A 14,845-nucleotide genomic window follows, 5' to 3' on the forward strand; every position below is an offset into this window, starting at 1 on the left:
TACATTCACAAATAAGTTTTATTTTCATCTTTTTATACATTATAACCATATCCAACACATTTTTATATTATAATAAAATGACTCTTCTCCCTTGTCATTTACATAAATCAAAAATTTGTATATTAAGACTGCAAAATAGTACTCCTGTAATTTTTGTATATAGCTTTGTACACATACAAGTGACAATGCATCCAGTTTGCTCTGAACGAATGCACATTTTTGGGGGAATAAGAAAGGGCAGCCATAAGCAGAGAGAATACAAGAGCTTCTAGCAAGACGGCAGGCTAGCATGTAACACCACCACCACCATGTGACCAACACTGACCGGGGTTAAAATTTTGCAGTCGAACCTTTTGTACCACCAAAGTTTCACTTGCAGTAGTTGTGTATTTTCATCACAATTAATTGAGTTAAATCACAAGAAAAAAAAAAAGGTTTTCAAAAGTGTTTAACCCGAGTCGTTTCCAAAAGCACACCTCTGTTTAGGTTGTGTCCTACAAGAAATCCTGGAGCGCCACGCGTAGCAGTACAGTGAGAACATAATCAAATACACCTCAGGGGAAAGTACAGACCAACAACTAAGAGAGAAAAAAAGTTAGATTAGTCAACATGATTGAAATTTCAAATTGACATTGCAGAGATTCAGGCTTTTGATAAAAACACCAGTTAATCATCCCCCTCATGATCTTACGAAATAAAATACACATACAGTATAAGAAAGATAATAAACCATGCTATATCATCCCATGAATACATTTGGATCATTGTTTTCACAATGTCAGTAGAGACATTCTGGCATATATCAGGCCTCCACAGCATATGCCTCCTGGAGACGCACAGTGCGAGATGTTGATTGAAATGTATATGGAGGAGACAATGTCAACACAATCAGAGTGTAGGTCACTGAATGGGGGGGGGGGGGAATCAAAACATTCAAAGTACACTGATATACTGTTCATGACTGTGCATACAAAAAAATAAAATAATCAGGCATTGAAAAACTTATTAGTAGTACCCTCTTTGGTTTGTGACATTGTTCACAAAGTGATCTTTAGCACGATAGCTCATTTACCTAAAAGTGAAAATGACTCCTTATAGGCCCATTTGTCCTGCTCTTTCTACTCACAAATTTGATTATTATATTGGAGGTAACTGCAAGGTCTCTTCAGACAACGTTTTAGCGTGATTAACTTCAACGAAGGGATTTTAAATCAAAATAACTGCATTCACCTTCAATAAAACTAATTTAGAATTTGCAAGTAGATCATTTGTTTGGATTTCTCTCTGGTCATTTTCAGCCCAACAAATCTCTACAGCAGGTAATTTATTAAAATACAGTCCCACAAGCCATCAACTGTTGCCATAGAAAAAGAGATTAATACAGAATATTCAACAATACAAAAAGAAGTTTGTCAATCAATGAAAATTCAGCTGACGCACTGGCAGCCCTTCAGTGAGCTGTGGCTACTCTTGACACCGGCACGGTGAAGCTGTGGTATTACAGTACAATGACTCGAAGGGCCCTGCTGCTGGTGAAGAAACAAATGAAGGGGGGGAAGCCAAAACCAAGATGAAAAAAAAAGTGCCAATACGTGTGATGGCTTGTGTATGTGTATGTACAGTATATGTATGTGTATGCAAGGAAGACCCAGAGGTGCGTCAGGGCAGTGTGGGCCTCTTCACTCAATGCTGCGGGTGGGGGTGCTGGGCTGGTTCAGCCCCATGGTTTTGCACAACCAGCCGGCAAAATCCACCTCCTCCACCTCCGATCGCTTGATGAACGTATGACTCTACAAGAAAACCAAAAGGGAAACCATTGTTTTTCTAGAATCATTTACAAAGAAACCACTCTTCAAACTGCCAGATAGGTGAAAATGAAGCTCAGGTACGCACCATCAACATCTTCAGATCTGCTCTCTCAGCTGGGTTTTTGATCAAACTACAGACACAAATGACAACAAGAAGGTCACTGGGATGAAATCTTTACAAGAAACATTAGTGCCCCTGTTCTCCTCCACTTGAAAACATGCTTTGTTTATTGTTACTTTACTTATTTGTGTGAGCTTCACTGTGTAGAACAATTCATTTGTCTGACACTGGAAGGCTGTTTTCACATTTATCCGCTAAATAGAGAAACTTTCTCTGTATGATTTTATGACATCACAGTTAGGTTGAAAGCAAACTGTTTCTCAGTAACTTATACAAGACCGCTGTGGAAACTTAAGACCTCCAGCTCGCGTAAGTGAGAAACTGGGTATATTCAGGGAAATACCACACTTCATGTGGATAGTTTTTGGACTATTCAACAATGTTTTCAGATTTATGTATAAAGTATATACACACTCTAGATAATTGAATGAGGGAAAACGCACACATAGATTCAACGTAACTGAACATTGTTATGGATAAACTAATGAGACAAACTGTGATTCCAATATGTATGGAGGGGATCTATATGGATTTGTTCATTTTTGGGTTTCTTTGCACTTCCAACTGCAACCCCCAAGCACAGAACTACACTTGTGCGTTTTAGTAAGCACCAACTGCTTGATTCATGTTACTATATACCAATAAAAAACACATTTCAGTTCTTGATAATTTTACAGTGGTCAGTCAAACATGACATTGCATTGCTCACCATTTTGTCACAAAGTCTTGGAAGTCATTGGTGAAGACACCGTGTGGCAATTTAGGAGGCGGCTGAGGGAGAAACAAGAAGATTTGAGAAAAACTGAGAAATTAAAGCAGATGGGTACAGTACTGTGCACTTTGGGTAACCTGAACTGAGAGAAATGTAAAGGTAAAGGTAAAGGTAAAGGTACTTTATTAGTCACATATACAGCTAGTACAGTGAAATTCTTTCTCTGCATTTAACCCATCCCTGAGGAGCAGTGGGCAGCCACGGTGCAGCGCCCGGGGACCAACTCCAGATTATGAGCCAGTGCCTTTGGTCAGGGGCACTGACTGGAGGATTAACCTAGCCGACATGTTTTTAGTGGTGGGGGAAACCGGAGCACCCGGAGGAAACCCACGCAGACACGGGGAGAACATGCAAACTCCACACAGAAAGGCCCTGGGCGGCCCGGGATTCGAACCCAGGACCTTCTTGCTGTGAGGCAACAGTGCTAACCACTGTGCCACCGTGCCGCATACGTCAAGACATGCATGCATTTCAAAATACTGTGTAATCTGTGATCTCACACCTCATTTACAATGTAGTCCAAAAGTTCGAAGATTGCCATGGCGGGTCTACTGTCCATCCCATGTCCTATAAACAAGAGAAACATCAGTCACACAGCTCAACATAAACAGTTACGTTACTTATAAAGCAATGTTATGTTTTCAAGCTTAATCATTCAAACATTAGTGAAGAAATGCACAGTTACATGGATGAGTTTTGTGACCATCTTATGTAACTGTGTGTTTTTGTGTGCCTTTGCATTTCATACCGCTCACGGGCCTGCCTGGTGGTCTAGGCCTCTGCATGTTGGTGTGAGGCTCTCCCTCAGCTCCGTCCATAACAGCCCGTCCAAAGATGCCTTCCAGCTCTTTGGCGTCTGGTGGGGGGATGGGGTAGCGGCCAATCGCCAGCTCCACCAGTGACAGACCCATGCTCCACACGTCAGACTGAACCGAGTAGTGAGTGCCCTGCAGTCTCTCCGGCTGTTGAGAAACACACAATCTACGTCAGAGGGAGCAGGTAGAGCCAAGATGCCAGGCAGGAGAGAGGGGTTGGGCAGAGAGCTAGGCGGAGAAGGCACAGGAAGTGGAGGAGAGGATAATGGAAGGGGAGAGGGAGGAGGGGGTGTTATGGCAAGAAGAGGTGGGTGCGGTTAAGGCAAGAGGACAGAGGATGGGAGGTTTTGGCAGGAAGTGAAGAGCAGCTTTGGCCTGTTGGAGTTACAGGGGTGAGCAAGGACAGATGTGTGCGTTCGGGAATTATGATACAAGTGCGACTGTCTCAATGCCACCGGTGCTCTGTGGGCACGGGGTTGGGTATAAGATGGAAGAGACACACGCGGCTTTCAGCGCTGCACCCACCAGGTGTCTAAGAGTCAGGGGGAAAGGAGGACGAGAAAGAGTGAGCACAGTTGCCTAGCTCTTTGCCAAAGAGCCCTTTCCTGGGCACAGCCCTCGCTTCTTGGCAGGGAAGTGAGGGAGGGCCAGAGGAAGGGAAGGCAGAGGGTGGGGCCAGTGAACAAGAGCAATGTGAGAAAAGAGGAGAAGGAAAGTGGGGATAGGGCCAGAGGAAAAGGGGTGGGGGCGCAGGCGTGCAGAGCTGACTCACCGACATGTAGGAGCGCGTTCCAACAAAGGAGTTGGCCATGGAATCTATGAGCTGGCCGCTCACGCCAAAGTCGCACAGCTTGATCTCCCCACGAGAGTTGACCAGAATGTTGGAGGGCTTTACATCTATGTGGCAGAGGGGATGTGGACAAACAAACATACATGTCAGGTTCAGTGAGACACTGCTTTTTGCCACATCTCAAATGTCATCCATACTTATCACCTCACTATTGACTTTGGCAATCACAGAGTTTGTAGTCATCAGGATGAGAATAGACTGCTTACTACCAAATCTGGCTAAACACGTAGCAAATAATAGAACAGTCACACTGGTGTCTTCTGCATTTGGACAAGCACAGGGGCACTGATGTATTTCTCCATGTACAACTATGTGCATTAGATGTATTGCTTGAGTGTATTTCATTTTAATTGGAGACATTAACTGGTGCTAGCTGCGAAAAATTCCTCCAAGGACAGAAAAAATATCAAGAGCTATCTGAAAGCAAACATCTTTGTACAGGATTTTGTCTTGAAACACTTATTCACTATATTTTGCATACAGTACAGAGGCAGGACTATAGCCAATGTATATGCCTGCTCAACCCACTGAGCTATACGACGCCCCCAGAGACTCATTTTTGACAAGGACTGCAGTGTGTCATGAGGGCTGTGGGTGACTAACTCAGTGCCCCCCCCCCCCCCCCCCCCCCCCCCCCCCCCCCCCCCCCCCCACACAAGGTATGTTTGTGGTACCATGCTCATCGAGCAGAAGGAGAAAATAGGGACCAAGTCTTGCTGAGCCCCTGTTATAAACAAGCCTGGTCCTCCACATTTCCCGCTCATTACAAAAGACATCCTGCAAAATAATGGGGTATGACTGAGCCCTGCAATCTGCCCTCTGCGGCGACTGACCCCCTCCCACCGACCAAGGACATGTTAAGAAGTGCTTGAGAAGGAGGTGGCATGAAAAAGCGGGAGAATGATGGAGGGAGACGTGGAGGGAGGGGTGGACAGGGTGCGGCTGCTGTATAATCACATCTGAGAGGCTGTAATTACCGCCTGAGCTCACAGACAACTCTGTCCTGGAGTACCACCGACCCTGAGAGACATCACCGTGCCGCACCGTGGTTTCCCATGGTTTCTCAACGGTGTGCTGTTGGAAACTTGGCCGCCTTAGACAACGGCGGGATTTTTATTTTTTCTGATCGCAAAGATAATGGTTTTTGCTTCATGCTACAAACTTATTTGATCAGGAACTCCTGACATTTCCAAATAATAGGCGGCCATGCGGTGAACATACTAATTGTCTTAAGATGTTGATGCAGCGCATATGGAGGAAAACGCATGAAGACAATTAATAAAAATTTGAACTACATGGAGGATTGGAGCCTGTCTAGTTAGACAGGCACATTTGAAGTGGTTTCACTAACAACAACAAAAAAAGAGTTCATAGATGTTTGAAAATACAAATCATGCTTAAATGTTTTTTGTTAGTACATTTGAGCCTATTTCAGAGCAGGAACGATAATGACAGCGGAAAATTGTCCAGCATTTTTTCTTAAATCTCATGTTTAGACTGTAACATTCTCGGCTGGTCGCCTCATCAGAATAAGCAAATTTTAGCCACCAGTAACACTGAGGGGATGGGAGTCATTATATTACCCACGACAACCGTCCATAAAAAAACATCCACATTGCATTATTACTAAATGAGGTTTAGTCTTCTGTAATCTGGCAAAACTGCTCTTATAGGCTGCCCATTTCTACACATGTTATGGCCATTTCCAGACAAAAGCAATTTAAACATATTTCTGTTATAGCACTAACTACAGTGTTGCCAGCAAACTCAAGGTCACTCATGACAACTGTGTTTTCACTTCAAATGTATCATCCGATACAATCAGGTCAATGAGCACTTGGACAGTGGTGCATTCTTTCCATTTTGTCTCCTTACACCATCACAATAATTCTGACAGGAAGCCATCAAGCCGTGATGTTCGGGACCTCTCAGCTTGGATTCTAGGTGTTAAACAATATTCATAGATTTACAAGTGATTGGATAAATTGTTGCAAATATAAATACCATCTTTAATATTTTAGATGAAAATCACTAATCGCCTAAAGTCTGTAACGCATGGACATCAAGCCCTGAGTTTCCTCACTTGTGATATTTTGCCAGACTTTTAATGCTGCCTTGTTCAGTTGCTGCTTGTTGAGCTGACATACTTGGCCATTGAAGAATATCGAATTTCATTTCCTTGAGATTTGAGGCTCTGGAATAGCTGAGTATGTAAAACAACAGTTGTTATGACTTAACTATAAGTGGAATATTTCTGTCAAACACCTCAAATTAAAGCTGATGAGGCAATTTTTTTTTACGTGTGAATATAGAAATACTGGATCAGACTGCATTTTTCTGCATTTGATAAAACAAAACATTATGTCATGATCATCTAAGTCAATGGCACTGTAAGTTGTGTCATAATTCTTCTGCTTGAAGACAAGTCACAGGAGTTAAGCCAATAAAATAAAATGAGATTGTGTAATAAACACTGCATTAAAAAGAAACCTGCAATAAAATTATATGATGTGTTAATGATGTAATGTGTGATGTTACCAAAACATGACTTAATTCAAACCCTTATGTCTGCATACACCCTGATCATCATCACGTGACAAATTTCTACGTCAATCACAATAGTTTGATTATGTAACCTACATACCTGCATTTCTAGTGCAGCAAGATTTTGAAGAGCAATGTAATTTACTGAGGCTAGAGTACACACATACCTCTGTGCATGATCTGGTGCTTCTCCCGTAGGTAGGCTAATCCTCTCAATACCTGTAACAAAGAGAGGAAAACATTACAAAATGGTACGCCAAATCTCAGACAATAGTGTGCACATAATCTAACATATAAACATGTAAAATGAATGTTTTCCTGTGTGTTAATATTAATCAAAACAAAATTCACTGGGTAATAACTTTACACCTGGTTTATTTAGACAAAATTTGCGAGCAAACGTTAAATAAAACAGAGTAGGTTCTGTTCTGTGACTAATTCATTACTGATTAGCAAAGCCAGTTAAGCAACACCACAACAGACTCACCAAACTTTTTAAAGAATCACTGACACGTCATCTTTCATAGGCTGCTCAAAAATAAATAGAAAAATGCTGAAACTTTATTTATTTTTTTAAAAATGTAATAAACACTGAGGAATTACTTACAGCTATGCTAACTTTCCCCAGGATTTCTTCTGGGATTCTTCTGGCTTCCTTCAGGACCTGATCCAAGGATCCACCATCCTGGAGCGACAAGTGGCACAAATGAAATCTAACATAACATTTTAAAAATCAAAAAACATGAGGCTCTTTGGGAACAAATATTTTACACAAGATAAATATACCCCGACACTTGACCGCATTAATTCACTTAATTGTCTTTGTCTCTCACCATGTGCTCCATACAGATGCTGATCTCCCCATCGCTGTAAAAGGCCCCATAGAAGCCCACAATGTAGGGGGAGTTGCATTCATGCAGCACCTGCAGCTCTCTGATTATCTGGTTCCTGATGGCAGGCTTGATTTCCAGGTGGATCAGCTAAAGAGGGTAAATATGAGACCGTGAACAAGTGCCCCAGATGCAGTTACACCATTCATTGCCTGTCTCAAAGTCACACATTTCAGAGGCGCTGGTTTGCATAACTAACCCACCAACACTGACTAACACCATTTGCAATTTCACAGTTATCTTCTTAAAATAGTGTTTACCACACCAAAAAATAGACAAGTTATTACACAGCTTGAAAGCCTACAAGCTTGAGCCTGCTTGGGTTGCTGCTGCAGTGACTGTATGCAAAAAGCAGTAATTTACCATCTCACTGTTCACCCCGTATTCTGATCAAAATAGGGTGAAAAGAAGAGACAAAGCAACTAGCAGTAAGTTTACAATACTACACAAGAACTGCATTGTATGCTTAACATGCTCGACATAGTGGGAATTATTCTTTAAAAAAAAACAGATTTTGAGAAGGATCCCTTTAGGTGTCATAAAATATGGTGACAACAGAGTTTTTGTAATTAAAAAAAGGCACCAAGCTAAAACTAATACTGTACAAAAGTCCTGCAATAAATCTATTAACACTACCTTCATGAAGATAATAAGTTTATTGTTGCACAGTGTCAAAGAGGTGTTGATCCAACTGTCTGAGCATTTTAAAAGCTACAAATTGTGGTACTGTTGAGCTGCTGACAGGTGTTCCTGCTATTTTTTCCACCTCATTCATATCAGTGTGGGAAGGCTAAACAACAGACACACCTCTATTATTGTGTGATATAATATGCTGCAGTATATTATAATATGACATGATATGCTTTTGCCGTATGCGGTCTTTGTTAATGTTTGACTACATTGTGGTCTTGTAGGCAGACATGGGAGCAGTGCACTCCTAGTTCCACACTAAAATCTAAGTTGAGCTCACCCTGACTGCGTTTTGCTGCAGCTTACTTCACATCACACTTCACCTGTAAGGAAGTATTCAACAAGTCGTTGCTTTCACCTTGCGGGCCATGACCAAACCAGAGGGTTTGTGGCGGACCTTGTTGACCACTCCTCCGTTTCCAGCACCCAACTCACATATGGGGTCAAAATCCTCATCCTTCAGCTCCCCAACCTGGGCCTTCTGGGTGAGGAAGGCTTCCAGTCGTTTCCTCTGCTGCTCGTCCAGGTCTAGTTCACCCAGTTTCTTTTGTAAGGCCTCGAGGTTGGCTCTGTGAGGGGGACAAGACAGGTGATGACAGAGAGAGAGGGATAAATGATGAGACAGGGACTTATTACATGGGTGCACAGACCTAATGTGATCCAGTGCTCATAAATAGGAGCAACATTGTCCAACACAGAGCAGTTTAAGGTTAACACTTTATGTCCAACACAGGTACAATTCATTTTTAAACCCACAGCAGGGCTACTCACTCAGATGCAGCATCAATGGTGTTGGAGGTGGCCTGTCCCTCCCCAATGGGCGTTATGTTCAGGGGTACGGGTCTTCTTTTGGGAGCCATGTCGATAACTACCCCTGAAACGACTTCCCCAAATAATGCACCAACTAACTAACCTGTTAGGAGCCGAGCAGCTTGCTAAACTAACCTTTTCCTTCTACGAAACTCAAGTGTGGTGGGGAGAAAAGCAACAGGGTCGGCTCTAGGTGGCTAGTAACTTAACTGTTAGCTGGCTAACGTTAGCAAAAAATAGTACAGTGAACCAATGTGGCAAAACGTATCATCCCGATGTGCTTTTTCCAAAAAGTCAGGTCGTTATCCGGTGCATCTATAGCGTTTGGAGTGAACACATATCTGTTTTTTTATCCTGCCTCTTCTGTGTTATCTACCTGCAGCTAGCCATTAGCCACCTAGCCGCTACGTAGCTAGCACCAGCTCCTAGAAAAATCGTGCCCTGCGTCTCTCAGTCCTCAAGTGCAGCAGCTCCTCGCCTCTCAGCTTCCGCAACACAACGGGGCCGCGGGTTTACCGGCTGCTACGCCGGGGGGGAGGACCACTCTGGCCGGCTGGCTTCCCTCCGCAGAACCGCAGCGTCCGAGCAGCAGCAGCAGCAGCAGCAGCAGCAGCAGATATCCCTCCGTGTTTCAGGCTCGGGGTGTGGGGGTGTGGGGCTGTGAAGCGAAAAGGGCTTTGGCTCTGGTCGGCGGCGGTGCTTCAGTACAGGAAGCAGCAGCTGTAGCATCAGACGTGTGTGTGTGTGACACCCACAGGGAGAGCCCTTCATAAATAGCGCGAGACTGAGAGCGTCCGATACGAAGGATGCAGAAGAAGTCTCATTGGAGATGTACGACATCTGCAGTTTGTGATAATAACCACCGGTGTGCTGTTTTTAATGAGGTAAAAAGCCAACTTTAACCATGTCGCTTTCTTATGTGTTTAAAGCCAGTTAGTAAACAAGCGGCGCGGTACATTACAGCCACCCAGTGGTGACAAGAGGCAGCTGAAGCTTTACAAAAATCATATCACTTGATAATATCATTATGTAATATAATACATCCATGTTATCACCTAACATTAATAAACAATAAACTTTACCAAACCCTCCGAAATTCCGTTATTAGATGCCCCAAATAACAATACACCGTTTCCCACAAGTCCAGAATAGAATTGGTCTATTTATAAAAGCTGTTAATTTATTACTTAAACATTTGAAACCTATGGATGGATTTTCAGAAATTGGATAGATCTGTGGGCCTCCATACCTCAAAACAAAAATGTGTCGCAAATTTCTCAATACAGTCAAAATCTGAAATGATGCCTTTCAGCTGCATCTATTAACACTGTGTATTGTATATTCATTCATACAGCAAACTACTACAAAGATCAAAGTCTTGTTGTCTTTGTCCTTTCTTCTAAATCTTTCTAAAGTAAAGCTAAAGAGATTTATTTAGTGCACAATGCTGAAGTCACTTGAATTTGTTGGTAATTCCTGATGAATAAAGACAACTGATATTGCAATACCAGGTGTAAATGTTTACCAAATGTGATGGAAATTCCTGAATCTGTATTTATTTGTCTATTTTATTGTATGCTTTCATCTTCCTATAACTAATGAGTTGAAAGCAAGGTGTTTTCCGTATTCAAATAAGTACACAGCTGCTCTGTTTTCTGGCTGCTCAAATTTCATTCTTTGCATGGCCTACTGAAATTGCCAGGACTATCCCCATAATGCTGACCTGCACTTTCATCAATTCACAAACATGTTATCTGCGAAATATGCAGATAACCTTAAACAATCTAGTAGTAGCTACAGACCCACATTCATTACTTAATCAGTGCACCTTCCTAAAATACACATTACCTAACCTGAGCTTGTCTACATACTCCTCACTCGGCAACACTCTGTCTGGTACATCTCACAACCCAGTTTCCTCTTATTGCTTAAGTTGCTAATGCAACACTTTGAGACACTCAGCTGAGTGCAAACTGTTTTTTGCATACATTTAGAAAGGATGGCCCTTTGCTGAAGCCACAAACTTCACTTCCAAGTCCTTGTACTGTTTGGTAGAAAAAAAAAGTTTGTAAAAATGCATTAGTTATTCATGTCATTAATCATTTTCTGTTGCTTGGAAATCAGGGCAGTCCTCTAATGATCTCTTTAAAAAGTGCTATTTTTGCCTATAAAATCAACACTTGGTCAACCTGGTAATGAAAGTGAAAGCACATCCTTTGTAATCATAAAAAACATCATCAAAAACTGTTGGGAAGTGCATACCACTAAGACTTAGTCAGTGATCTCAGGAGCCCAAGTTCCCATCCAGCCAAGGTCCTTTGTTGCATGTCATCCTGTCATTCTCTTGGTGTTTGTTGACCTATCACTCTCTCTCTCAGCTTCTCTATCACATTAAAGGCAACAATTACATCCAAAAATAACTTCTGAAAAGATAATAATAATAATAAAAACTGATATCTCTCATTTGCTAAAAGTAGTGTTGTGGTACTCAAGACCAGTCTTGGTCTTAAGACCAAGGTCAAGGTCAAGGTCAAGGTCAAGGCCTCGTCTTGGAATCGACTACATTTGTACTCGGCCTACCCCAACCCAAACCCCCTTGGTTTTGGTCTTGACTTGGTCTCAACCCCGTCTTGGTCTTGTCATCTTGGTCTTGGTATGCTCTGGTCTTGGTCCTTGACTCGGTCTTGGGTTAGGTTCAGTACTTCTTGGATTACCTTTTGGTAACAGTTGTAGCTTTGAGCCTTCTTGGGCAACTCTCTGCAAGCTTTGCACATCTGGACTTGGACAATTTGTCCTGGCAGATCCTCTCAAACTCCACTCAAGGACAGTATAGATTATTATACTTTATTGATCCCAAGCTGGGGGTAGCAGCTCCAAGACTATGCTCCTGTGGGGAAGTACAGTGTGGGACTGGGGGAAAAAATGGTTCCCCCGAACCCGAACTTCTCATCGAGAAAATTCTGTTAATTGCGTTGACAATGTGCACTTCAATGCAGATTTTCTTTTCAAGGACCTTGCTGTGTATAGCTGCACTACATTTTCCCTCATTTCTTTTTTTTTAAAACATGTTTTTATTTGAAGAAATTAATATTGATCACAGATATTCAACATACAACATTTTTCTTATTTTCTTTCCCCCCACCCATCCCCATCGTGCTGCCAATATGAACAAATAAATTAAATAAATAAATTAAATAATGAAAATAAACTTGTGAGTGAGAAGCACACCTCAAATGTTATACGAAGAAAGTTACAGGTATATACAATATTAAAATAATACTGTAATACAAAATAAATAAATAAAGATAAAGAAAAATAAATGAAATAAAAATAAAAAATAAATCAATAAGAGAAAAAGTGGACCTCAAGACAGTACAAATAGGCTATTTGCCTTTTTAAATTTTTTATCTTGTGGGAGAACTGCAAATTTCTCAAAATAAGATAATAGAGGGGCCCACGCTTCATAGAATTTTTGGGTTGACCCTCTAACGCAATACTTTATCTTTTCCAACTTAAGGAATAGAATCAGGTCCTTCATCCAGGAGGAAGCTTTGGGTGGATGTGCTGATTTACATTCTAACAGGATTCAAGGAGAGTTGAAAAAGCAATCACATTTTTAATTTTATTTGTTATTAATGAACCCTCCCCCGGAACTCCAAATATAGCCATTTCAGCATTAGGTTGGATATCTTTGCTAAAAGCTTCAGCCTTAGCTATATGACAATGTTGACATTAGGATCCTAGAGAGTCTGGCTCTGCTATAATGGGTTCGATGAAGAACCTTGAACTGAATTAAGCCAAGGCGAGCACATGAGGTTGACCCGTTTACTCTATAGTGCATCATCCCAGGTTGCATCGGAGATATTTATTCCAAGTTCTTCTACCCAGTCTGCTCTTTATTGAATGACATGATAATATTATAGATTTTGAAATGAGACCTCTACAGTGAGTGGGAATTTGTAGAATGATATCTATTCCTTTTTTTGGAGGTAAATTAAGAAAACATGGGCTGATGGTACGAATAAAATGACGAATCTGAAGATAGCGGAAAAGATTGGAGCGCTGTAAATTAAACTTGGTGGAAAGAGCATCAAATGTGGCAAAAGTTCCGTCTATGTAGAGATCACTGAATTTACTTAAACCTGCCCTCTGCCACTGGACAAAGACAGGATCTAATTTGGCTGGGAGAAAAACATGATTATTGCAGATGGGACTATAAAGACAGAAGTCTGTCAGATTGAAATTTTGTCGAAATTGTGACCAAATTTTTAAGGTGGAGATTACAATAGGACATGAGGAGTATTGTTTAGGCGAGAGGGGAAGCTTTGAGGTAACTAATGCAGGAAGTGAAGTTGATATACAGGCATTCATTTCTGGTTGGCACCAATCAGCATCTGGCCTTTGAACCCAGTCAACTATTTTTTGTAGGTTTGCTGCCCAATAATAATACAACAGGTTGGGTAAAGCCATACCCCCCTCTGTCTTATGCCTCTGAAGGAATATTTTACAAATTCTGGGATGTCATTTTCCCTCATTTCTGACTAGCATCTCTGCCCTGCGAAACACCCCCAACATAATGCTACCTCATTGCTTCTCCATAGGTATGGTATTAACCAAGTGATGAGCAGTGTCTGGTTTACCCAGAGTTCAGTATTTCCTCTCAGAGTCGCCTTTACACAAAGCGGCCTACAACAACCCATTCAACCATAGTGCCTCGTTAACGGTGTGCTGCTGAGATGGTCATCTTCCTTCCTTCTGGTTCTCCAGAAAAATGTCTGTGGCTTTTTTTCAGCGACTGTTGGGTTCTTCTTGCACTGGCTTGATTATACAGTTTGCCTGGACGTCCTAATGTTGGAAGAGTCCTTGTGGTTCTTCCATTTCACAATTATTGTTGCCACTGTACACATAGTTGTTTATACCCTCGCCGTGACCAGTGCTTCGTCATAGTTGCATGACGGAGGTCTGTGTCAGAAAATTCCTTGGACTTCATACCTGACCACATTTTGGAGAAAATAGAAACAGCAAAGGATGTCAATAGTTTAGTAATGATTTAGTAATTTTTTGTCATTGTTGAAACAAAATTGCCACATCCCAAAGATGCTCTAATGGATTTAGATCTGGAGAGGGTGGGGTTTTTTAGCCATGTGCATGAAACTAGTTTGAGAAAACTATACTTTGTGAAATGGTGCATTGTCATGCCAGCAGTCGTTAGAGCATGGGTCATTTGTGACCAAAAGTTATAAGCATAAGATCAGCAACCACATTGGCAGGCTGTGGTATTACCGTAGATGACTGATTTGGTATTCAGAGGCCCAAACTGCCAAGAAAACATTCCCCACGCCATCACACCACGACCACCAGTCTGGACTGTTCACACAGGTTGGTCAATAGATTTACGCTGTTGACGCCAAATTCCTTCGTTACCGTCTGCGTGCCTCAGCAGAAATCTAGACTCGTCAGATCAGGATACATATTTTCAGACTTTAACTGTCACCTGTGTCCATGGCAGAGTTGGGTTTCTGTAACTGTTTGGCAGCAGTGCAAC

The 14,845-nt window shown here is 41.8% G+C and overlaps 1 protein-coding gene across 1 annotated transcript; it reads right to left on the bottom strand.

Moving 5' to 3' along the window:
• Window positions 1–10,040, bottom strand: map2k2a (mitogen-activated protein kinase kinase 2a). Its single transcript, XM_085774045.1, has 11 exons — window positions 9,262–10,040; window positions 8,849–9,059; window positions 7,744–7,890; window positions 7,518–7,595; window positions 7,078–7,129; window positions 4,289–4,413; window positions 3,450–3,663; window positions 3,204–3,268; window positions 2,639–2,700; window positions 1,894–1,939; window positions 1–1,790 (listed from the first exon to the last, which is right to left on the bottom strand). The coding sequence occupies exons 1-11, from the start codon at window positions 9,348–9,350 to the stop codon at window positions 1,680–1,682; spliced, it is 1,200 nt and encodes a 399-aa protein (XP_085630171.1). The 5' UTR covers window positions 9,351–10,040; the 3' UTR covers window positions 1–1,679.
• Between the last annotated feature and the right edge of the window lie 4,805 nt (window positions 10,041–14,845).

This window comes from Trachurus japonicus, chromosome 4 (assembly GCF_045865225.1).
Source record: "Trachurus japonicus isolate A0001 chromosome 4, Traja_1.0".
NCBI classification, from domain to species: Eukaryota; Metazoa; Chordata; class Actinopteri; order Carangiformes; family Carangidae; genus Trachurus; species Trachurus japonicus.